Source organism: Meleagris gallopavo, chromosome 6 (genome assembly GCF_905368555.1).
Source record: "Meleagris gallopavo chromosome 6, MGAL_WU_HG_1.1, whole genome shotgun sequence".
Classification (NCBI taxonomy): Eukaryota; Metazoa; Chordata; class Aves; order Galliformes; family Phasianidae; genus Meleagris; species Meleagris gallopavo.
The window spans coordinates 7,989,977-8,012,801 of NC_139409.1; the positions used below are offsets into that span (position 1 = coordinate 7,989,977).

Genomic DNA, 22,825 nt, shown 5'->3' on the forward strand with positions numbered 1-22,825 from the left:
TTCCACACTCTAAATATTAGAAGCTAGCTTTGTGAAATTGCTCTGTCAGTAATTTCTGTTAAGATAGGAAATCCTGTTGTCTGATAGACTGGCTATCCAAAATGTAAGCAGTTAATGTTAACTATATGTGTATATTTATAGTAGTTAAAATGTGAGTTGATTGATAAGACTTTTGCTTTTCTTAGTTGTATTTGCAGCTTTCTGTCTTAGTGCTCAGCAGTATGTGTGGGTATGGACTCGTGTGGTGGAGTAGTGCTAGGTTTCTTGGGAAGTTTTCCCTGAGCTGTTTAATCAAAACTTGCTTCTACTTAATCCTATCTCAGTACTTTCAGTACTACCCTTGTTGTAACCTTTCTGCCCCCATTAGTTCAGGGAGATGGGAATAAGGTGCTAAGCAAAGCCATGGTTCTCTCCTTCTAGTGTGTAATTATTTAGAACGAAATAATTAAAAAATGTGTATGAAGAAAGTGAAATTATGATTGGCAAATACGGAGTTTAGAAAAGATACAATATTTTCTAAATTTTTACTTCACTTGAAAGCAAATTACGTTGTGTCAATGTTCTTCATATTACAGCATTTCCTCCAGCCTCCTAAGTATTTCTGCCCTTTAGAAAGAGGTGTAACTTGGTGTTTTTTCTTGAGTTGCCTGATACATCAGGATCAGAAGGCAGTAAATAAGAGCACTAATGTTAACATTTCTTTTATCCTGGTCTTTCAAATGAGTTGTCATGTTTAGCTATGCTTGGGAATACCTCAGTGAAAGTCTAGATAGCTGGGCAAATCTGAGTAAGGCTGTGAAATGTTTATTTACAGATTTGTTGTTTTTTGTAGTATTGTTTTTTCTTGAATTAGGTGATTTCATTGGAGATATGGTCTCAGTCTGAAGTATGTTCCTCATTAAAAAATAATGCCAATGTTCAGAATTTTGAGTAGTTTCTAGAGTTGAACTTTGTATACTTTTTCTGTTAATGATTGACTTTTTCTGAAATCTAGAATCAATCAGACTTGTCAGATGAAGAGCTGAATGATGACCTCCTGCAGAGTGACAATGAAGAGGAACAAGAATTTCGGTATCTCTTTTCTAAAGCCTGTATTCTGGATAACTGTGAAGTTAAATGCACGACCAATATATGCAAAGTGTTAATGGCTACCACTGATGATAGCTAATAATGAAACTAAAGCTAAACTGAAATTATTATATATTTGAAACATACTTTTGCTTCTTAGTTAGTTACTTAATGTTGTATTATATAGTGTGTTCAGTAGCATTATTAACAAATGAGTAAAATGATGCTTAGTTTATTCAAATAAAGTTAACATAATCAAAATCTATACTGAAAAAAATAATAATAACTTGAAGATATGACATCTCGTGTGCTGTTTAGGACTATCTGTAAGTCTTGCAGAACTTGTGTTCTATGCCTTCTTTCTGTTGTAGTAGACTTTCTCCTCCTGACAAGTCCTTTCACTGCCATTCTGCTTTTAAAAGATGTATCTTATCACTGAATATCTTGAGGAGGGGAGCTCCATAGTTTATAAAGCTTGAACCATGGCTTAAATATGTGTGTAGAGTACACAGCAGGAAATTTGTGTGAGGTTTTTAGGGTTAAGCAAGGATGTAGTTGTTTGGGAGCTTGAGAAGTGTGCCCTGTGAATGCTGTGTGTTGATACAGATCTTAAATTAGCACTTCAATCCAAACGGCTGTCTTAATATTGTTGTGAAAATTTTGGTTCAAATAGGCTTGCTCAATTATCTTTATCCTGAAAAGAGGCAGAGGAGTGTCTTTCCCTTTCTTTATTTGAGTAAAGGGAGCGATGTGGAGACAGCCCTGACACAGAGTCTCTCAAAGTTTTGGATGTGCTGCGTCCTTTTTATCCTTACCTCTCTCCTCATTTCTCCCCTTGTATGTGATCCTGCTGTGTATCATAACATTGCATGTGCAATTAACTCTAACTTTATGCAGCCCAAGGTGAAGTAGTTAATATTACTTAGTCTATTAAGCCTGTACAGTAAGTCTAAAGTTCCTAAGTTCAAGCTGTCAATCGATTGCTGTTGCTTCTCCTCGTTTCCTCTGGTTCTTCCTCCTGATAAACCTTGTTTGGGGAGAATTTACAACATGAGTACAGCTATCAAGCAGAAAGTAATTTGCAAAACTTTGCACAGCCTGTTTACGAGGACACCTTGTAAGCAAGCTTCTTTTGTCTCAGTAGTTCTGAGCTGGATTGAAAGATATTGGAAGATGCTTGTAATGTGGAAGTAATGTAGTATGACTGCTGTTTTTAATGACCTCTGTCCTTTGGGTGCTATTCTTGATGTGTCATGCTGTGCAGGTGTATCTTCTGAACGGCTATATTCGTGTTGCTCTGCAACCTCCTTCCTGTCTTTGGTCTGGATTAGGACATGGGGGTGCCTCCCTTTGTTGGCTTGATGATGGTGAGGCAAAATATCCCTGACCATTCATCTCTATACTGGCTGCTCTTCTTCCTTGCAGGAGTGGTGTGTTCCCTTCAGCATGGGAATCCTTGCTGTTTCTGCTCTGTATTTCCACCTTGTGAGCTATGGGCAGCAGGGATAGCTATGTGACTGTATGAGTGCTGAGAAAGTGTCTGAAGTGTGGTAGTGGAAGCAGGTTTCTGTAGAAAATTCTTCCATTTTTAGCAGCTTTATTGCCAGGATATGAAAGCTTTGGTCCACTCCTCTCCCTTTGTTTCCACTGAAACTCATCTATGCCTCTATAGTTGAGAGGATAATGATAATCCTGCATAATGTCTTGGTTATTGTGTTAAATCTCCTCCATCTGATAGATGCAAATTGCTCAAAGCTGCCTTGATTTTTGTGCCTTCAAACTTATGAAAATGGTTGATAATAGGAATGTAATTTAAAAGGCAACAACAAAAAGCAATCTTTATTTTCCTTATACCCAGAACCTCTCAAATCAAAGAGCTTTTTGTCCCTGCTTTTATAACTAGTCTGTGTTAATGAGTCATTCTTTTCTGTGTTGATGACACTAGCTAGTGTCAAATAGTAAATTCTGAATTTTGCTTTTCTTCCAGATAATCTTAATGTTTTATTTTGCTTCTATTCCTTGTCTATACCAGTGCTGTTACTAATTTGGAATAAGTCTTAGGCATTTAGAAGACATGCATATGTATTTATAATTTTGACAATATATATTAGAATAGTAAATCTGTCAAAAAAAAAAAAATCAGTGTAATTAAGAATGAACAATGCATACAATTGAAAAATAATTTACAGGTTTGAGAGATTGGAAAACAGATGCAATTATGGTAACTTTGTGAATTTTTTGTTAGTCTTGGAATTAAAATTAAATCCAGCCTGCTTTGGTTACTGAGCAGGACTTTTGCCAGTTTGACCTGTTAAACCATCTGGCTGGTTTGATTCCCCTGGTCAAATAGCCTGCAGCTAGTGATAAGCTGCAGTACAGTATGCATTGTGAGAGCATGGCATAGAGTCAAATAGTGTGTGAGGTACAATTTTATTCATAGACTTACAAAATATGTATTTGTTGGCTTTATTTTGCTCAGTCTTTGTGTGTACACTTGAGGGTTTTATACTTCAGCCTTCTAATCTTTTTCCCCTATACTGCAGTTCTCAAGGTGTCACTGTTAGCCTCAATGCTACGTCTGGCATGTTTACATCATATGAACTCTCTGAGAACATCAATGATCCATCAGTCGAACATGAGTCTGGGTACAACCAAGGAGAAGATGAAATCGGTTACGACAAATCTGAAGCACCTGAAGTGTATGCTTCAGAGTATTCGGAGGAAGGACATTACGAAGGCAACGATCCTGAACTGACAGAAGACCAAATAGAATATGGGGAAGAGCCTGGAGAAGATGATGAAGTGCTAGACCTTGAAATCAATGAACCCCTAGATGAATTTCCAGTGAGTTTCTTTCTATTGTATCTTCAAAGATAACATTGCTTCACGTGCATAGGGTTTCAGACTGATTTGAAATCTGTTTACCTCCCCAGGGAGGAGGGGAAATTAGACCTATTATCACTGTCTGCCAGTTTCTTTATCTAGCCTGTGACAAAGTTTGTGTTGACAGCTTGTTTGGCGGTAGGTAATGCTCCTTTGTCATGCTGGAAGGCAGTTGAGAATCATGACCTTGAGGATTGTATCCTTAAAGAAGAAAACAGCTTTGTGTGGTGCAGATACACTGCCAATTGTTAGAAGTACTTAATGCAAAAGCTTTTATCCAAGCTTTAGGCAAGATCTGATAAAGTCTTTCGAAGGTGAAAAGATTATTGACCTGCTAAAGACATCTTTAAGGTGCTAATATCCCAAAGTGATTGATGTCCTGCTTGTTCATCCTTTTTGTAACTGAGAACTGTCTAAACCTGAATAAAGAGATTGGAGGTTAGTTCAGAAAATGTCACCTGCATAATTTGGTATGTTTTAAACAGTATATTAGAGACCAAGTGCTGGCTTTAATTGCTAGATAGATGATATAATCTTAATTAACACTGTATGTGATCAGTGAGATTTCTTAAAACATCATCAGACTTCCTGAGAGGACATTTTTGTTCTCCTTTATTGATCAGAATTATACAGAGTTACTGAGAATTGTACTGAGTGTAACTCATTCATTTGTAAATGATCTCTGTTTTCTAAGAATGTTTGTTTTTGTTGGACTAAAATCTGGTGCTGGACCAAAGTCTGTGTGTGCTATAGGTGCATATTTCTTCTGGAAAGAAATTACTGCAGTTCTTGCTTCATGAATTTATAATCAAAGGATGTGGAAGTACAGAAGCAGATGGCAGCTTTATGAGATGACATTATTGGGAACAATGAAAACATTTTGGTTATATGTATTTTTTAATAATATTGAAATTATGATCTAGTTAAAAGCCTGATAATTATACCTCCTCTGATCTGTCACTTATAGTTGAGAATTCTGATAGATACAATTATCATCCAGTTCTGAAAATGATAACAGTGCATCCAGAGCCTGTTTCTTGATGGATTTGTGTTTCTGTAAAGTTGGCCTATGTCTTCACAGTTTCTTGCACTGTTGTTTTAGGATGAAGATTACATGCAGTCATACAATCAGCAAGCAATGGAAGAACAAGAAGAGTATACAGCTGATGAGGAGCTGGAAGAATCCCAGACAATGACAAATGAATCTGAAGAGGTATGTTGAGAATTTAATGGAAAACCGAATTGAATTGTTTCAAAATTAGTATTGCTTGTAAGAACTAATGCAATTTTGCCAGTGTTGAATTATTGGTGGCATTACTCTTTTTATATAAAGATGGACTGTGATAGCATCTAACGTAACAGCACTGTCGGGTATACGGAGTGCTCTCTGCCTCTTGGGCTGATAATTGTAGGAGAGTTCAAAGTGTTTGCTAATGCTGAACCTAAGATTAAATACAGTTTTAGAAATCCTTTTGAGTAGGAGAACAATACTAGTGCGTTGTGGTTAGGCTGTTTAAAATCTCTTGTAGCAGTGGTGCATCACTTTTCAGATAGATGATTTCCTGCTGTTGAGAGTGATGATGGAGCTCCCTGGTATCACATTTTGAGGATGAGTGAGAACATAAATGAATATATATATATTCTGTATCTTAGAAAGGCAAAGATGAAATTTTTGTTTTGAAAGAAGTTGTATTGGGACAGAAATTTCTGTGAAGTTCACTTTAGCTCTTTGGTTAGGAAGGAGAGTTAATTTCCTTCATTTGCAAGGAGGAAGCATGTGCCAAAAACTGTTCAAGTATATGTTACAACCTGAAACAATGATATCATCCTTCTTACTAATTTGCCTTCCACACCAAATGCTTGCTGCAGAGGGATTTTTTTTTTCCTTTCCCCACCAGGAATCTGGTTGCATATTACTTTTATCCAGTTCTTAATTAAATAGGATTGAGTGTGATACCTGCTGAGAAGCGTAGTCAGAGTGTGTGCCCTCTCTGGAGACTGAACTCATCAGAAAATTAATTCCTCAAAGACACAGGAGCATTCTTCTCTGAGGTTCTAGCAAATGGGTGTGCTGTGATACTCTCTGGTTGCATGAAACTTAAAATAGCATTCTTTGGTATAGGAGCAGAGAGATGAAAAGACAGCCTATAGTGTTTACTCTTCTGTGCAATTGTGACATCCTCAATCAAATATAACTTAAATATCATTTATTTCCTATGTATTAAACTTATCCTTTAAAAAAAAAACAACTGTACAACACTTGAAGAACTACTTTTTGTCCATTCACTGGATAAACAGTTCTCTTGTGTTCTAAAAGCAATCTGCACTTGTGCTATCTGCAGCCAAGGGCTCTATGGGATGGTGAGAGCACTGCATGTTATATAAAACCAAATACTGATTTCTCTGTCCAACTTATCGCTTAAAGAAAGCACAGCTTTGTATTTAGAATATAGAGACTGTTTACTACAGAACACTTGATTAGTTGAAATTTTTCTAATTCAGAATTCAGTTGTTTTCATTCAAAAGGCAACATGAATGCATTTTTAATTGACTTTTTAATAGAAGTTGTTCAACATGGAATGCAAATGTTTTGTCTGCATCTTTATGTATTTGATCTATATTGACTTGATTTTCATGCCTTGCAGATCGCTACAGCTTTTTTTATTTCCAAGATAGTACTATCTTTTTATTTTTTTTTCCATTCCAGATGTGTTTTGTTTACTTTTGTATGAGGCTACCAATTGGATTCTCCCAAAGAGTATACCACAAGGAGAGAGAGACAGAGTATGCACTTCTGTGCATGATATAGATGCACGTCTTTAACTACAAATATTTTTATTATTTGAATGTTATGTAATGTACAGTACTCACTAAATCTGATAACATCCACAGCTTGCAAACGAGTAATCGTTGGCATCTCTCCTGTAGAAGATAGAGCGCAAGACTGGGGCTGTATTAAATAAAGTACAATTAAATAGTGTTATTTTTGAAAATTGGCATCTCATTAATGAAGAGAGCTTGATAGAAGTGCTTTGCAGTGCTGTATCTTAAGAATTTCCACATTTAAAGAAAAGAACAAAATCTCGACCAAAAAAAGCTCCCAAACAAATAGAACACCTTACTGTATTGCATGAAGAATTTGTAAGTCAAGAGAAAATCTCACTGGTTGAAGGACTGAAACTTGATGGGGGAGACTGATGAAACAGAGAAGTGAGAGACCTGTTGGAGTGGTACTTGAGTGGGAAGGAGTGCCAGGCTAGAACTGCTTTGAGGCATACTTTCTCACTTGATATTTAATTTGAGTTGGTGCCTAGAACTGGGATTTTGAAATGTAGCAACACTGTGGAGCTTCCTTGGAAACTGTAGCAGTGCTTCAGAGAGTGTTTTGCCTTCACTAGATGGAAAGGAAAACTTACTGCCTAGGTGTTTCAGCAGCAAATAGATGTAGTAAAACTGTCAGTAACATGAGTTACTGTGTTCCAAATATTTTCAGAAGAATGATATCCCTAATTATTTCTACAAAATATTCATAAAAAATGAATTAGAATTCATAATTCCATTGTCACTTTAATATTGGAACCAATCTCCTGTGAAGTCACTGATGGAGGTTTCTCATTGCATACTTTTTAAACCATGTCTTGAGTTATGCTCATAAAAAAAGTTAGACTTAAATGGAAAATATTTCAAAAAGAAATGCTGCATACTTGTTTTCTTTCTATAAAATAGAGACTTAAAAGGAAAAAAAAAGCCAACATTTATTGGGAGAGCATTCATTCTATGCTTAGCTAGAACTCTAGTGTTATACTTTTGCTTTCAAGACAGTTTCAACATACTGCTTATCAGCCTGGAAGAAAATGATAAAAAAAACTGCAAATCAGAACAGTCAAATTGTAAATATTTTTCAAAAAATACTTAGAAATTCTGAGGTTTGTCTTATAGTCTCATTTTCCATTTGGAGGTGTCCTTGGAATCAGTGTAATGTCCTCTTAACTGCTCTGTTATTCCTTGATCCCTTAGGATTGAGCAGTTGCTGCTCAGTGTTAGCAGATAAGCAGGGGCTACCAGAGGCCAGCAAATTCATAAAAGATTCTTTTCATTTCTAATCTTTCTTGTGGAAGATTTGGTGGAAGTATTGTGCTATGCCTTTCTTTCTTGGAAGTCCCTCTTTTGGAAGAATCACAGAATCACCAAGGTTGGAAAAGACCTTCAAGATCATCCAGTCCAACCACAACCTAACCATACCCTAACAACCCTCTGCTAAATCAGAAAATTTCTAGCTTTCTTGTTTCTGTTCCTTGTTTTTATTAAACTACGTTAACATTTTTTTCTTGCTAACGTGCCTCCTTTGTTCCAACAGTTTCAATTGCCTTTCCTCTGAGGTGCTCTGATTTTATGTGGATATGTTAATCAGACAGTTGTTCTCAAATTGGGTTTTTGAGGCTTGCATTTCTTTCAGTCTTGAAGGACTTCCTTTGCCTGCCATCCTGTCTTTTGTTTATAATTTTATTGTTTGATATGATAAGTGTGTGTGTAAAATAAATATCTCTAAAAATATATGGCTTAGAGCTTTTTGTAAACTTAGACTGTTTGGTTAGCTTTACCTTGAAGAATTTCTACAAAGTCAGGAAGTACAATGCTTGAATATGTGCTTAGATTGGATAAACAACAATCTGAAATGAGATGGGATCAGTAACTCAATAAAGCCCAGTAACTAAACACACGAGACCAAAGCTGGTGAAGCTTTGAGCTTAAGTTCTTACATTGTGCAATCTTGTACAAGTTGAAGATGTCTTGCCAGATCCTATCTTTTCTTGTGATTTTTTTTTTATATAAAAGCGGGCTCCTGGGTGATGAAATTGGCAATCTTTTGCACTATTCTGCTATTAATTCCTTTTTTGATGTTTGACTTAGTATCTGTCTGCCTGACTGACACCTTTTGCCTTTTTCATATAAATTACTGCACCAATCTGGTTAATTAGAAGATTAAACCATTTCTTGCATGTTATATTTCACTCACTTTTGAGCTGTCTAAGCAATGTAAAAGTTTTGATGTATTTAGTGACTTCACAAAGAATTAAATTGCATATGCAGTCTCTAATAAATGAGTAAGTAGGCTTCTACGAAAAATAGCCAACTATAGTAACCAAATAATTTATGGAAAATCATATTACATTAGAAGATTTTTAATTTTCAATTCCAGAAATTAAATATAACTTGTGTAACATTCTAAGCATTAATTTTATCTTGCCAGTGCAGGAAATGACGTTTATTTACATATTTTAATTTGAAAGTGAGAAATCCATTTTCAATTGGGACATTTTCATCTAAATAAATGTTCTCTGTTACAGAGAGAATTGGCAAGTAAATGAGGACAAGGGAGCAGCATTCCAATATACAAATTTAGTATATTTAAATGTTATGCGATCATTTAATCCATTCTCTTCCCAACGAATTAAATATCAGAAATATTCAAAGTAGAAAAAAATAAAGACAAATACAATTATACATACCTAGGGGAGTGAAGCTGAGAAATGTGAGGTTATCTGTACTTTTTTTATACGATGTAGTTGTTAAGAAATTTAAAATAAAAAATAAAAAATGAGTGTTTGTGTTACTTGAATCTAGTTGTATCCCAGGATTGCCTCTTAGTCAGTTAGAGGTGGAGTATGTGTGTTCAAAAGCAGTTAGCAATCTGATGATGGTTTTTATTGGAGATTCCATATCTCTTACAGCATTGCAGCACAGTACGTTTTATTGGTAGATATTACTATATAATTGATTATATCTTGTGTTTCTGAGTTTTTTAATTGCTAAATTCTTAATGTTCATTGAGTTTTTTGTAATATATACTGGCAACAAACCTTTTAAAGGAAGCTTTTTCTTCTGAGTCTCACTGATATCAAGAAAGTAGATTTTCAGTTTGCATTATCATCTCTATTTTGTGATTCAGGCAGCTATTGAATCTCTGGAACTTCAAGAAGAAACAAAAGAGGAATCTGATGAAGAGGAAGATGATGATGAAGAGTCTGGAAGATTACGTTTCAAAACTGAACGGAAAGAAGGAACGATAATTAGACTCTCAGATGTGACAAGAGAAAGGAGAAACATTCCAGAAACTTTGGGTGAGATTCTGTGGCAATGGACCATTTTGAAGAGCTATAATAAAAGAAACTTTAGGCTTTATAGAACTTTTGACAGCTGCTTTGATGGTGAAAGATAGAATGGCCGCCTTCTAACTTAGACTGGCCTCTATCCAGGTTGTCCAAAGTCATTTTTAGTGTGTGCTGTGTCTGTCTCCTTGGTGGTAATGTTTAAGCTTACAGCATTTTGAACGTGAGCACAGTGTCTTTTCTTTGACACTTTTGCGATGTCTTCAAAAGCCCTTCTGTTCTCAAGTGGTGGCTGCCTGGTCTTTGTTTTACTGCTTATTGTCGTGGAATACATTTTAAGGAATTCCTTGAGGAAGATTTTCACTGTATAACACAGACTTTGTTGCCTGTGTTCTGCTGTGAAATAGCTGTTATGCTTACTTTTTTCCCTCTCAAGAACATGTTGTGAACCTGTTGTGTTCCCACTGCTGGATTGGCCTGGAGAAATTATAACTTGCTGATCCCCAAACCTATTTTGGGTGCTAGAAAAATATGGAACCCCCGTCTTCTCTTTTCAGGTTTATGAATTTATCATTGTTCAGAAGAAACAGTAGATAAGCAACTTTCATACAGCTGCCCTGTTTCAGTCTGTAAATAGAATAAAATTGACTTGTGTTTTTTGAGGCTTTCTGAGACACTGTGTGCTGTGAGGGAGACAGGAGTATACAATTTTTTTTTTTTAATTAATACCTTTCTCATTCATTGTTTGTAGCACGATTGCTTATGATTTTGGGCAAGGTGTATATTAAAAGCCATCCTCTTGCACTGTTTTCATAATCAAGTGTTGATCATAATGAAAACAGGACTGGAAGAACCCTCTAGAGGAGTTCACACAAAAGTAATCTATGTGGAAAAGGGGCATTTTGGCTGTGCTGCATTCCAAATGTATTTTCAACCATAAGACAGTTTATCTTATTTGTAAAAAAGGTGCTGGTGACTTTACAGAACTGGTTCTCTTAAAAATAAGAGCGCATTGGAATGGCTGAATCTCAGTACATAATTGTGAAGTACCTTACAGTTGCATGCACTTTCATATCTGTAGTTTTACTCTGTAAGCATAAAAAAGAGACTAGCCAGTGAGAAGACAACCTCTACTAGAGCTTGAACATTAGAAGAATAGTGCTTAGAATTAGACTTGCGTCTGTGGGTAATTTAGGATGCAGCTCTGACTTAAAAGGAGAAGGTGATGCAAATGCAGGTGAATTTATAAACAGCTTGTTTAACCTGGTTTTTGGACAAAATACAATCCTGCTGTTGTGAAATGGCTTCTATTCATACTTGTGTCAATTTGTTGATAAAGGACCAAATAACTGATCACATAGTATAAAGTCCTCAAGAAATGCTTTTTCCTTGCATGTGAGATTATAAAGCAACGCTATAGACACTGCTGGTTTTGAAAAGAAACTTTGTTGTAGAACCTCATCTTCTTACTTTAAAATCTGAACATAGTTGAGAAAACACTTACAGAGAAATTAACATTTCAGTTGAAGTTACAAACGTAATTTTCATCCTGTCACATTTTGGTGACCTTTTGTGACAGTTTGTCTCTATTGGAGGAGTGCTTTCTTTCTTGCTGATTAAAGATGTCATTTGAAACCATTTTATTACTAGGGATATTGAAATTAATCTTGACACTTAGAGACACTAGAAAAATAATTGCTGATTCACTGCATTAACTGCATGCATGTGAGAGACTGCACAGTCAAGATCAGAGTATGGGTGTGCTGGTCAAACCATGTAAAAATAGAGTGTTCTCATAAATGTAGCTGGAATCTCTCCTAAATATTAGCTTATCCAAGGTGTAAAGTAAGTAATTGTTTTGAAGAGTTTGAACAGAGAGATTGTAGAATGGGTAGACCATTTATTTCTAGAAATGCTGAATCTTTTTTATTATCTTTGGTGAGGAATATATAACATTTAGTGCATGCGATGAACTCTTTGCTGAGTTGGAACTGCCATTTTGCATTGGATCTGCTTGCCCCCAAGGGAATATGAAGGAAAAAACCTTAACATCACCAAACTAAAACATTAAAAGCAAACAGAAGAAACAGACTTTTTTGCAAACTGGTAACAGTTGTTATTGTTTGAGGAACTACTTCTGTGTTCTGATCAGTTTGTGTTCACCGTGCTAAGTTACAGTTGAGATTTCAGGCAAGGAAAGAGGCTTGAAGTGAGAGCTCTGTTTTTTTCCAGTTTTTTTTCTGCCTTCTTTTGCTACCTCTGACAGCAACAGTGGCTAAAGTGATTGTTTTAGATGCATCTAATGCTTTTGATTGCATTGTATAAGAGGATAGTTATCTAAATTTTCCTCAGTAATCCATAATGTGTATGCACACTGTAAAAAGACTAGAGGGACTGTGATTCGTTTCCCCTTGTCTAGGCATGGTATGAGATTTTTTCCTGAAGAAACCTTATTGTCTTGGACTCTGCTGATCTCCTGAGGCAGGTACTAGGGCAGACGTGCCATTTCATAAGAATATCTGGTGTGACTATAAATTAAGAGAAACGTGTCTCATTGCCAGCATGCAGAAACGGCATAGGAAACGTTATGGCAGGTACTGGGATTTTAGACTGTCATTTTGCTGCATTCTGGGACAGTCAACAAGTTCTAAACTTTTCTTTTAAGAATCAAAGAGCCCCTGTTTTCTGTAGGTGTTGAATACCTCTGAAAACTGGGGCATGTGAAATGGCAGCCTTTGCAGGTGCACTGTATGGGTGGTATCTGTAGCTCAGTAAGAACGGCTGAGTCGGTGGGAATATGCTGTTCTCAATCTTCTGTGCCCTTCTGTCAATCCTCAATTTCAAAAACCAACTGAGATTACTTACAAAGATGTTTAAGGTGGTGGGTTAAGTAGCTTTGGCTGTTACACTTGCAAGAAATGTTAGCATCGTATTAATGTCTTCAGCTGAACTTAAGAGTGCTGTCAGATGTGAAATGTTTTTATTCTCATCTTTGTATTTTGTAGTATTAACAAGTAGCTGTTTTTATCCTGGAAACAGATCTGTGCCTGGCCTCCTCTAAGAGGAGAATTCTTAAAAATGGAAAGATGGAAGTCTTGCTCTAATTGCCATTCATGTGAATTCAAAAGATGTTTTGTTTTGTTTTATCTTTTGGTCAGGAGTGCATTTCTTGTAGAATCACAGAATCATAGAATGACCTGGGTTGAAAAGGACCTCAAAGATCATATAATTTCACCTTTCCTGCCACAGGCAAAGTCAGCAGCTACTAGACCCCTGAGCCACATCCAGTCTGGATGTAGACTGATTTAATTTTCCTCTGTTAAATGTGGAAGTGAAGGCTCTCACTGGCACTTTGTGAAATGCTCAGCTGCCTGCTTGGGTTTAAGTTTTTCCCTTTTAAATAATGGATACCTCAAGTGCACACTACTGGAGGTGTCATGGCGTTTGGTGATTCTATTGTAAACTTTCTCTACATATCCAAGTAATTTGATTACCTAGCCCTGTTACTGCATAATTTTCTTAATTTTATCAGCATTGTTTCAGTTTTCAGCCAAGTTTGAGTCTTCATTGAGTACCATCTGTTCTCTGGTGTTTGCTTGTGATGTGGGTTGGGTATGTATCACTTATCAGTGGCTGTATCAGACTTGAGCTGAACACTCAATTTGAAGTGTGCTCTAAGTGGAACTTGGGAAGTGCTGCTGGTTCTTCAGCTGCATCAAATATACGTAAGTAGTTTTATAAAGCAGCGATGCACCTCACTGACAACAGTGTCCTTCTTTGGAATATGCCCATGTACAAAACGTTCTTTGGATTGAATCTCTTTTTATGGAAGGCTCAACATATCCTTGACAGTAAAGATTGTTGGGCTTTCATTGTGCTGCCTGGCGTTTCTGCAGATAACTGAGAGGAAAAACAAACCTTTTTGTTCATGTTTTGTTTCAGTCACCTGCCAGTTCTTTGCCTGTGCAACAGAAACAAGTGTGTGTGCTTTTTTCCTGTTGAAGGTGTCATTAATGAAATGTTAACATGTCACTTGGAAGAGATCAAAGTGCCTGCAAATTCTTAGTTTCAGGGATGTTTCTATGGTTCTAGCATTGTTGGTTTTTTTTTTTTCCCAGGTATTTTCTGTGCTTTCAGCTTGAGGTTAATTTTTTTTCCCATCTCTCTTTTTTAACAGAACTTTCTGCAGAAGCCAAAGCAGCATTACTTGAATTTGAAGAAAGGGAAAGGCAGCTTAAACAGGGGCGATACGGCTCAAGGAGAGGAGGGCGAAGAGGAGGCTCAATTATGTGCCATGGAATGGGAGAACAAAGGAGAGACAATGATAGGGGAAGAATGAAGGATCACAGACCTGTACTGCTGCCAAACACACCATCGACAATGGTACCTTTTAATCCTTAGTATTCTTTGGACATGCTTTCAGGAAATGATGGAGAGAAGGCACTCTAAATCACATGTCTTTATGAAGGTGGAATATATATTCCAATGTACACTTCTTACTCCTTCGGTGTACTGTTAGACCAAACAAGCTTTGAATAATGTGATGATTGTAAAAGCATGGGGTTAATCCTGTTACCAGCCTTGAGGAATCTCTATGCTTGCAGATGAAAATCAAATTTTGACTCAAATACAAACAGGCAAGGCAGTAGAGACCTGATTGAGCATGGAGGAATAAGATAATTCCTCTGAGATAGGTGCAGTATGGGGACGTGTTCAGTCCTGTGTTACAAATAGAAACTTAGTAAAAATAAATATAAAATAACTCAGGGTTTTTTGTGGAACTGTTTTTTTTTTCTTTTTTTTTTTTTCTTTTTTCTGGTCATACTTTGCAGTTTATAAAATTTGATTTGTATTTCCACCATTCTACTGTGGAATCAAATAGAAACAAAATAATCACTCCTAGACAAATTAATTCCTTAGGATTTCAATTGAAATTTAACTTTATTACTGTTATTTTTCTGCTTGTACTTTGTATCACAAACTAGATGATGTTACTTTTTCCATCCAGAAAAGCAATGTGTAGGATCAAGGGGTATCCCAGGCTTACTTTTTTAACTGTTATGGTGTACTGGAAACTGAATTGTAGAACAAACTCAGTGTATGCCTTTGCAGGATGAGGTCATTTGTATTAAACAATGAGAATTTTTTCCAACAGCAGTAACTGTAGGTATTGTTCTGTAGCAGGACTTGGTGGATTGAAAGCCCTGCCAGAGGAATGTATTGCATTTTTAAAACCGTGAAGATGGAATCATTTTTTTCTGTACTGCTGCACTCTTTGCTACTTATTCTGATCTTAAATGTTGTAAACATTTCTGTGCTAGTCGAAATATCTTGTGCATTCCTTGTGGCTGCCTTGCTTGACGTTCATGACTGCTGGAAGAAACAGATGTGACATATCTTTGTTACGAAAGGGTTGTGGGCTTGATTCTTTTTGCATTGTGATTTTAAAGTTCTGGTTTAGAGCTGACTTGTAGTATCAGTGAATTCAGAAGCAGAAGAAAGAGTGTCTCTGAAGGAGAGACTTGGTTTTTGTTATTTAAAAAAAAAAATAATGAAAATTGGCTATTCATGTTTGAATAAGAGACTTGTTTTTGTTTTGAAATGTATCTTTGAAGCAGGTGAACATTTTTTCTTTCAAACAGTATGAACAGACAGAGTGCACTGATACCTCAGGAGTCTGTTTAATTTCTATTTTGAGTTTTCTTCCAGCTGTTAGTTCTGTCTTCTCAGGCTCTTGTACATTAGGCAAAAATTAGTGGATTTGCTTTGTTATTGGAACTCATCACAAACGTCCTAATGCAGCTGATGGCAGTTTCCAGTGACATATGCAAAGCCTAACCTATGAAATTAGGAAATTTCACTGTTTAAAGAAAAACAGAAAAACAGCAACAACAACAAAAAAAAAAGAACGAATGCATTCTTATAATGTTCTCTGTGTGCACATCCTGGACAGCACTGCTGTTCACTTGTGAATTTTTTCTTGCTCTTTGCTGTTTACTTCTTTGTGCTAATGTCTCTTCCTTTGCTTTCCTGTGCTAATGGTTCTTTAGAGTTCCATTTGATTTGATGCTATGGGAAAGAAGTTTTTCCATTCATATTTGGCCTTAGTTGTGTTCTCCAGAGGTGTCTTAATTTTGTGCTGGTTTATGTCAGGTTATATGAACTTTAAAGCCTATTGACTTTGTTCTTTTGTCTGACTTTAGACTCATTCACAGAGGTTAATTCCAACACACCAGCAACCTGTTAGGAGTCTGTTCCAGCACCAGCAGCAGCAACAACAACAGCAGCAACAGCAGCAACAACAACAGCAGCAGCAGCAACAGTTACAATCTCTGCTTCCTTTACAGCATCAGCATCATTCTTCTCCTCCTCCAGGGCTACATATGCCCCCTCAGATAGAAACACCTAGAATAATGATGACTCCACCACCAGTGACACCTCAGCAACCGAAGAATATACACATAAATCCACATTTCAAGGGAACAGTAGTGACGCCTGTACAAGGTGAGCTTTCTGAACACATTCATTAGTGTGTAACTCATTGTTCTTTGCTGGGGATGCAACCATATTTGTTTAGCACTTCATGTAAATATGCTCCAGGCTGATTTTTTTTCCTTAAATATTTTGTAACATTAAGGTGATGTGAAAATGGAAATTGTACAAAAGAAAGAAAATACAGTGATTTATGTCTGCTGTTGGACTGTGGTTAGCAGGGATTAGTAAATCCATTTCCACTTCATCACCTTTGCTTCTCCAAAGCCTTCAAAGAGCAATAAAACTGTAAAGAGAATGTGTTTTAAAAGTAGCAGATGTTGGTCTTCAGTACCAGGTATATACTGCAGTTTAGAATTCCCTATATCATTCTAAGTTCAGCCAAGGATTCACAGAATGACCACCCACCTATTTTAGTTAGAATATATAGAATCAATGAATAAGTTGGGTTGGAAGGAAAACCTAAGGATCACCCTTGTCCTAGGCAGGGCCACCAACCTCCAGATCTGGCACTAGACCAGGCTGCCCAGGGCCCCATCCAACCTGGTATTGAACACCTTCAGAGACAAAGCATACACAGCCTCTCTGGGCAGCCTGTGCCAGCACCTCACCTCTTTTGGTATAGAACTTCCCCTGGCATCCAATCTGAACCTTCCCTCCTTGAGCTTAAAACCTTTTGTCCTGTCACTATCTACCCAAGTAAATAGTTGATTCTCCTGCTTTTTTACAGTTCCCTTTTAAATACTGGAAGGCTGCAGTGAGGTCTCCTTGTAGCCTTCTCTTCTCCAGGCTGAACAAGCCCAGCTCCCTCAACCTGTCTTTGTAAAATAATTACATGAAGGTAGTCTTTGAACTATAATTGTGTAATTGCTGTGTGAAAGGTACAAGCTGTAGTCCTCATATAACAATGTGTATGTGTTCAATTTTCATTCAGTGCTACATTTATGATTATTTGATTGATAGTGTAGAAGTGGACTAGAAGCACACTTTTTCTGCCACTTGACACAAACACCCTTTGGGCTACACCGTTTAGGGCAGCTCTCAGCAAGCAGAACTGTTAATATTGCTGCCTTTGGAAAGCATTATCCTCAAGAGGGTAAAGAAAAGGCTGATTTGTGATTGAGTCTAGACAGAACAAACAAAAGATGTATGTGGGTGTATCTACCTTTAGGTATTCTGGTTTTGGCGGTTTGTCTTTTTTCTTCCTCAAATTAGCAGATCTCCAAGCCTGTGTTACCTTTGCTTCATTTGTTTGTCCAAAGGAAGGCAGGAATTTGGCAGGGTCGGATATTGCCAGCTGTTAGAAACCTGTTAGACTTCTCGCAGTTGGCTGCACAGTAGCTGCTCCACAAAGATTATTTCATTTTTTCCTTTCTAATAAAATCTTGTTCTCGTGAAATTAGGTATCAGGGCAGATTATCTGGAAGCAGTTTGAGAAGTCCTTGAGTCTTGGATGTATGCTTTCTGCGAATTTTACTAACATTTCCGAAGCAACAGTTCTTGTTTTGTGAGAAACAAAAATAGATTTTAGACAATTCTAGATGCCACTCTGTTCTCCCTCTGAAACAGTCCATACATCTTATGTAGCTGTGTGAACAGGTTTCCTTCTAATGCTTACTTTTACATTACATTACCCAGTAATGGTTACTGGGGATTTTTACTTTTGCCTAATGTCAGAGGTATACTAGTGTACGTCATCTCTTTTGTCTGAGTCTTGTCTGTCATTGTTATGGCAGTTATCTCAGCCAACCACAGTGCCTGTGGCACTTGGGCATGCTTGGGGTCTGCCTTTGTCTTGAGCATAGCCTTATTCTGTTCTTTTTAGAACTTCCAGACTTTGTGTGCACGTTCATTTCTTGGCTGGTAAGACCAGTCATCCTCTGAATGAGCAGCTCCAGAATGGTTGATTTTCAAATAGTAGAACACCTGCATGTCAGTGAGTAAGGTCTTTGCTATATGTGTTGATGGCAGCTGGTTCATATGAAATCACTTTGTGCCACCCATTTTACTAAAGATTATTGAATGTTTTTGTTGATAGATGTGCAGCATACTATTAAATGTAACTGTAGAAATTCTAGTGGTTTAAATCTGTTTATTAGTGAGCAGTTAGCTTTCTGCAGTGGCTGTGAACAGTGGCCATCTCAGTATGTACTAGTAGAGTTATGTTGCATGAAAGTATACATTTGCACACCTAAGGAAAATATGTAGGATATCATATGTATTCTCTAGAGAAAATTAGCATAATTCTAAATTATTCAGTGGAATTTGCATAGTAAGATGAATTTTTAAGCAATCACTGTAGGTAAATAGCAAATAGAAATTCCAATGTAGGGATAACTGTTCTAAATTTCCTCTTAAAACTGAGCAAGAGTTTTAGTACGCCAGCTTGAGGCCTCAGCAGGGAGAGAGTGGTAGCTGACAGCACAAGCATGTTTGACATGCAGCAGCATTCGTTTTGAGGTAACAGGAACTATGAAAGAGATGAGATTCATTTCATGTTCTTGATGATATCCAGCCCGTTCTCAACTGAATCCATTTCCAAACGTGAGGCTTTTTTACTTATCAGAGAGTGCAGTCAATGCAAACTTTATTTGGGTTCTGTTGTTTAAGGTGTGATGCCTAGAAGCCAAAATGCCATGTCTGGAAGTGCATGGTAGGTACACTTAGGTTCTGTTAGTTTTAAGTGTGCTGTTGTTTCTTCACATGGACTGGCATTTTTTTCTTCTCTAATTTTATGTTATGAATATACACTTAAATTGTCACACCAAGGATATGTGTTCTTACTTGCAAGCCATAGAAGTATTCTTTCTTAATAATTTTTTGGCTTCTCATCTTGAAATGTGTTCACTATATCAGTATTTTCTAAAATAGATTAAAATCTGTAAATTGTCGTGACAGTTTTATTTAAAGAAAATATCATTTCAGATTTCTTGTAGCCATCAGCTTTAGCCGGAGTGAGTTGAAGCACTCCTGAAATATCCCATTACTGGCTTATTTCTTTGTTCCAGAAGCAAATCTTCAATCTCAGTTCAGAAAACAAGAAAACCAACCAGCAGTTACTTTGTGTCAAGCCAGTTTTCTCAAAGAAATTTCTAGTATTTTTTTGGTCTTTGAAGCTTCATAAATGATTAAGAAAGGCTGAGTCTGTCAAAAACCTTTAGTGAGTGTCTATTGCAGATACAATTGAATGCTAACAAATAGTATCTTTTGTGGCATTTGAATCCCATGTCTTGCTGTTGATTGCTTGTCATAATTTTTTCTTTTGTGTCCTATTCTGTAAATTCTTTCTGACTTGTTAGAAGAAATTTTTGGCTGAGTGTGTGTCCAAATTTGAGTACGATCAATTCACAAATACCAGACGATCACATAGTGGAAATAGATGTACGGTGAAATACTGATTCAGCCTGTGACTTTAGTACTGAATGGTTTTTTTCCTTAATATTTATATCACAAATAACTATTTCAAGGGTACTGTAGTGCTGCCAAAATTGACAGGAGCTACTAATGAACAGCTTGTGGCAGCTCAGTGAATTTTCATGCCATTTACCTTTTTGAAAGCTGTTTGGTGTTTTGGGAAAAATTACATTATTATTCTCATAAATTATCAGTATGGGAATGGCTTCTTCATCTTCATAGATAAAGCCTTGAAATTTACTGCCGAAGACAAATGAATTCTCTTAAAATAGCATCTAGCAACATAATACTGTGTTTGACACACAACTTTCAAACCTTTCGAACCCGTGGAAGATTTAATGTAGGGAAAATGAATCTTTATTTGAAAATTCTTTGCTGCTTCAGCAAGTGACTGGGTACTGGAAGGGCACTGAGTTTGAACTGTCTTTCAGGAGTATTAAATTCATTTGTTTAAGGGAACAGATATATCTATATGCTCCTGTCAGAGGCAGGATACCAAAATAGACCTGAGTCGCCTGTACAGATGACACTCATTTGCATTTACCACCTCCTGTGATTTTTTTTTTTTTTTTTTTTTTTTCCCCTCAGTGCTGCTCTGACCTGAGCTATTTTAGTTCTAGGTCTGTCAAGAGCTTGCTGTCAATTTTTTTGAGTGGTGATGATTGTATGAAATTGGCAGATCTTCATTAGAAGCCAAGATGAAACCATTGGACTAATCCTCTCCTGGAACCTGATGCAAAGTTTGCACCTAGTCCTTCAGAGCTGAAGGACCCACGTGCTTAGTATAGCCTGTCAGTCCACGAACCAGAAAACCATAAGTACTTAGAAGTGGATGGAAGCCAGACATAAATATGGCACTAAAAACAGGTCCTGGTGCACTAGCTCCTGTGCCTGTTTTACTGAGGAAAAATGAATTCTTGAGGCATTTTAGCTAAATGTGTTGCTGAATGCAGCTAGTTCAGTGTTATAAAGTTGTCTACACCATCAGTACTTTGTGTGAGAAAATAACCTTATTCATAGTTTTTAGTAAGTGAGCAAATACATTCAGTACTGTTTGATTGATGCTTTATATTAACTTCTGTACGTCTTTTGTCTAGCACTGATATATACTTACTTTTAATGATTTTTACAGTCCAAAAGAAGGTAGGAAGGGGAATCTACAATGAAAAAAGGAAAATATATCATTATACTTTGTGCTACAGATTCCAACAAAGATTCAGTCTCCATGGTGATCCCACAGTAGTGGGATCTACTTTTTTGTGTTATGCCATAATTTGGTCGTTTTGGGTCATATTTTTTGGGATCAGTTTATTGAAATGGTATTGTATGGTCTGTGTTAGACTCCCTGAAATCCTAGCTCTGGAGAAGTTACTTTTCAAGAAGAGCATCTTTTAATTGTTGGTGTCTCTTTATGAAGCAGAAGTCTTTCTTCTGGTATCGCCAGTTCTGTGACTACACAAACTGATTTTACTTGCATTCACCATTACAGTGGGAAAGCCAGATGAAGTAGTTTTTGCTTACTGTTAATTGCTGCTGCCTGCCTGCCTCATTTTACCCTCCCATGAACAGTTATTTATGCCAGGTAGATTTTTCTAATGCCTGTATTTGCTGTGGGAGTAGGTGGTGACACTGAGAGATATGTAGGAAAAGAGGGACATTAAGTGGAGAAAGTGAATTAATCATGTGTCCTTCTATTTGAAACATGGATTTATTGTTCAGAGTCTGTGTCAGCTTTGTCTGAGAGACATCTTTGGCTGAATACTTACTCTGTTTTTTTTCTTCCCTGAAACAAGAAGCAATCTAATTCTGGAAAATGCAGAATTAAGTTATGTAAATGAACTAGGAGAATCCTAATTGCCCTGTTGCATGTAGTAGGAGAGGGAATGGTTGCTTGAATTTAATTGTAGGAACTGTGACATGTGAGGGTAAATGTAGCAGATTTTAATCATGGCTTCTTATTGGTACCACTTTTGGAAATAACAGCAACAACTGTTAGGTGAAACAAATGATGTTAAAAGGTGCTTCTTGTTTCAGTGCCCTTGCTGCCAGTTCCAGCCCAGCCAAGACCTGCTGTAGGACCCCAGAGATTTCCTGTGAGTAGCAGCTGTTTCTTCTTCTTTGATATGGATAAGCATACATTTGCAAAGAAATATTAATATAGCAAATAAAGGCTGTTCTAGTGAAATATAATTTTAAGGATTTGTAAATATTGACAATACACTCTGCAGTTGAAAATGTTTGTTAAAAGCTTAAGGTCAATGGATTTTTGAGAGTAGAATTAATTCTGTTTAACTGTAAAATTGTTGAACCAATCTCTCCAGTGGGAGAGGCATGAATGCATCTTATCTTAAGGAATACGGGCTTTATTTTATTACTTGAGTCTTTCTGTATAAATAGAATCCTTACTTTATTTGATATAATAAAAGGCTGTTTGAAAAACATCGGAAAGCCTAACAAGCAGTGTAATTTTCTTTATTTTAAAAACCAAGAAAATTGCATTTTATCATTACTTCAGACATTTAAGTGCCTTCAAATTATTATATTGGAAAAGAGAATGGGCTTGTGTTCTTGTATGTTTCTACCTTCCAAAACAAACAAGATACCTAACTACTTCATGATGATCATATTTACTTTTTTTATGAATGAAGAAAAACACCCTTCTAGGTCATTTTTAATTGATATTTCATGGTTCTTGTTGTCAAGTTTTAATTCAAGTGGTTTGTAGAGTATCAAGATAAGAAAAAAATTACATATATATACATAGCACAGTATTGCCTTAAATATTTTTAGCTAATGACACATCGTTTCCTAAACACACAAAAAATTGTTCTTTGTTAATGTCTGTAGTGTGGTACTGC

The 22,825-nt window shown here is 36.6% G+C and overlaps 1 protein-coding gene across 6 annotated transcripts in view; it reads left to right on the top strand.

The window, feature by feature from the left end:
* Positions 1 to 22,825, top strand: part of RBM33 (RNA binding motif protein 33) — a 93,974-nt gene that overhangs the window by 15,084 nt on the left and 56,065 nt on the right. For 5 of the 6 annotated variants that reach the window (XM_085227015.1, XM_085227016.1, XM_085227014.1 and 2 more), the window contains exons 4-10: positions 995 to 1,071; positions 3,612 to 3,912; positions 5,054 to 5,164; positions 9,902 to 10,073; positions 14,239 to 14,444; positions 16,265 to 16,565; positions 22,002 to 22,060. In XM_085227015.1, the coding sequence (XP_085083141.1) occupies positions 995 to 1,071; positions 3,612 to 3,912; positions 5,054 to 5,164; positions 9,902 to 10,073; positions 14,239 to 14,444; positions 16,265 to 16,565; positions 22,002 to 22,060 (1,227 nt within the window). The remainder of the gene's footprint in view (positions 1 to 994; positions 1,072 to 3,611; positions 3,913 to 5,053; positions 5,165 to 9,901; positions 10,074 to 14,238; positions 14,445 to 16,264; positions 16,566 to 22,001; positions 22,061 to 22,825) is intronic. The other variant, XM_085227017.1, reaches the window with a different exon arrangement.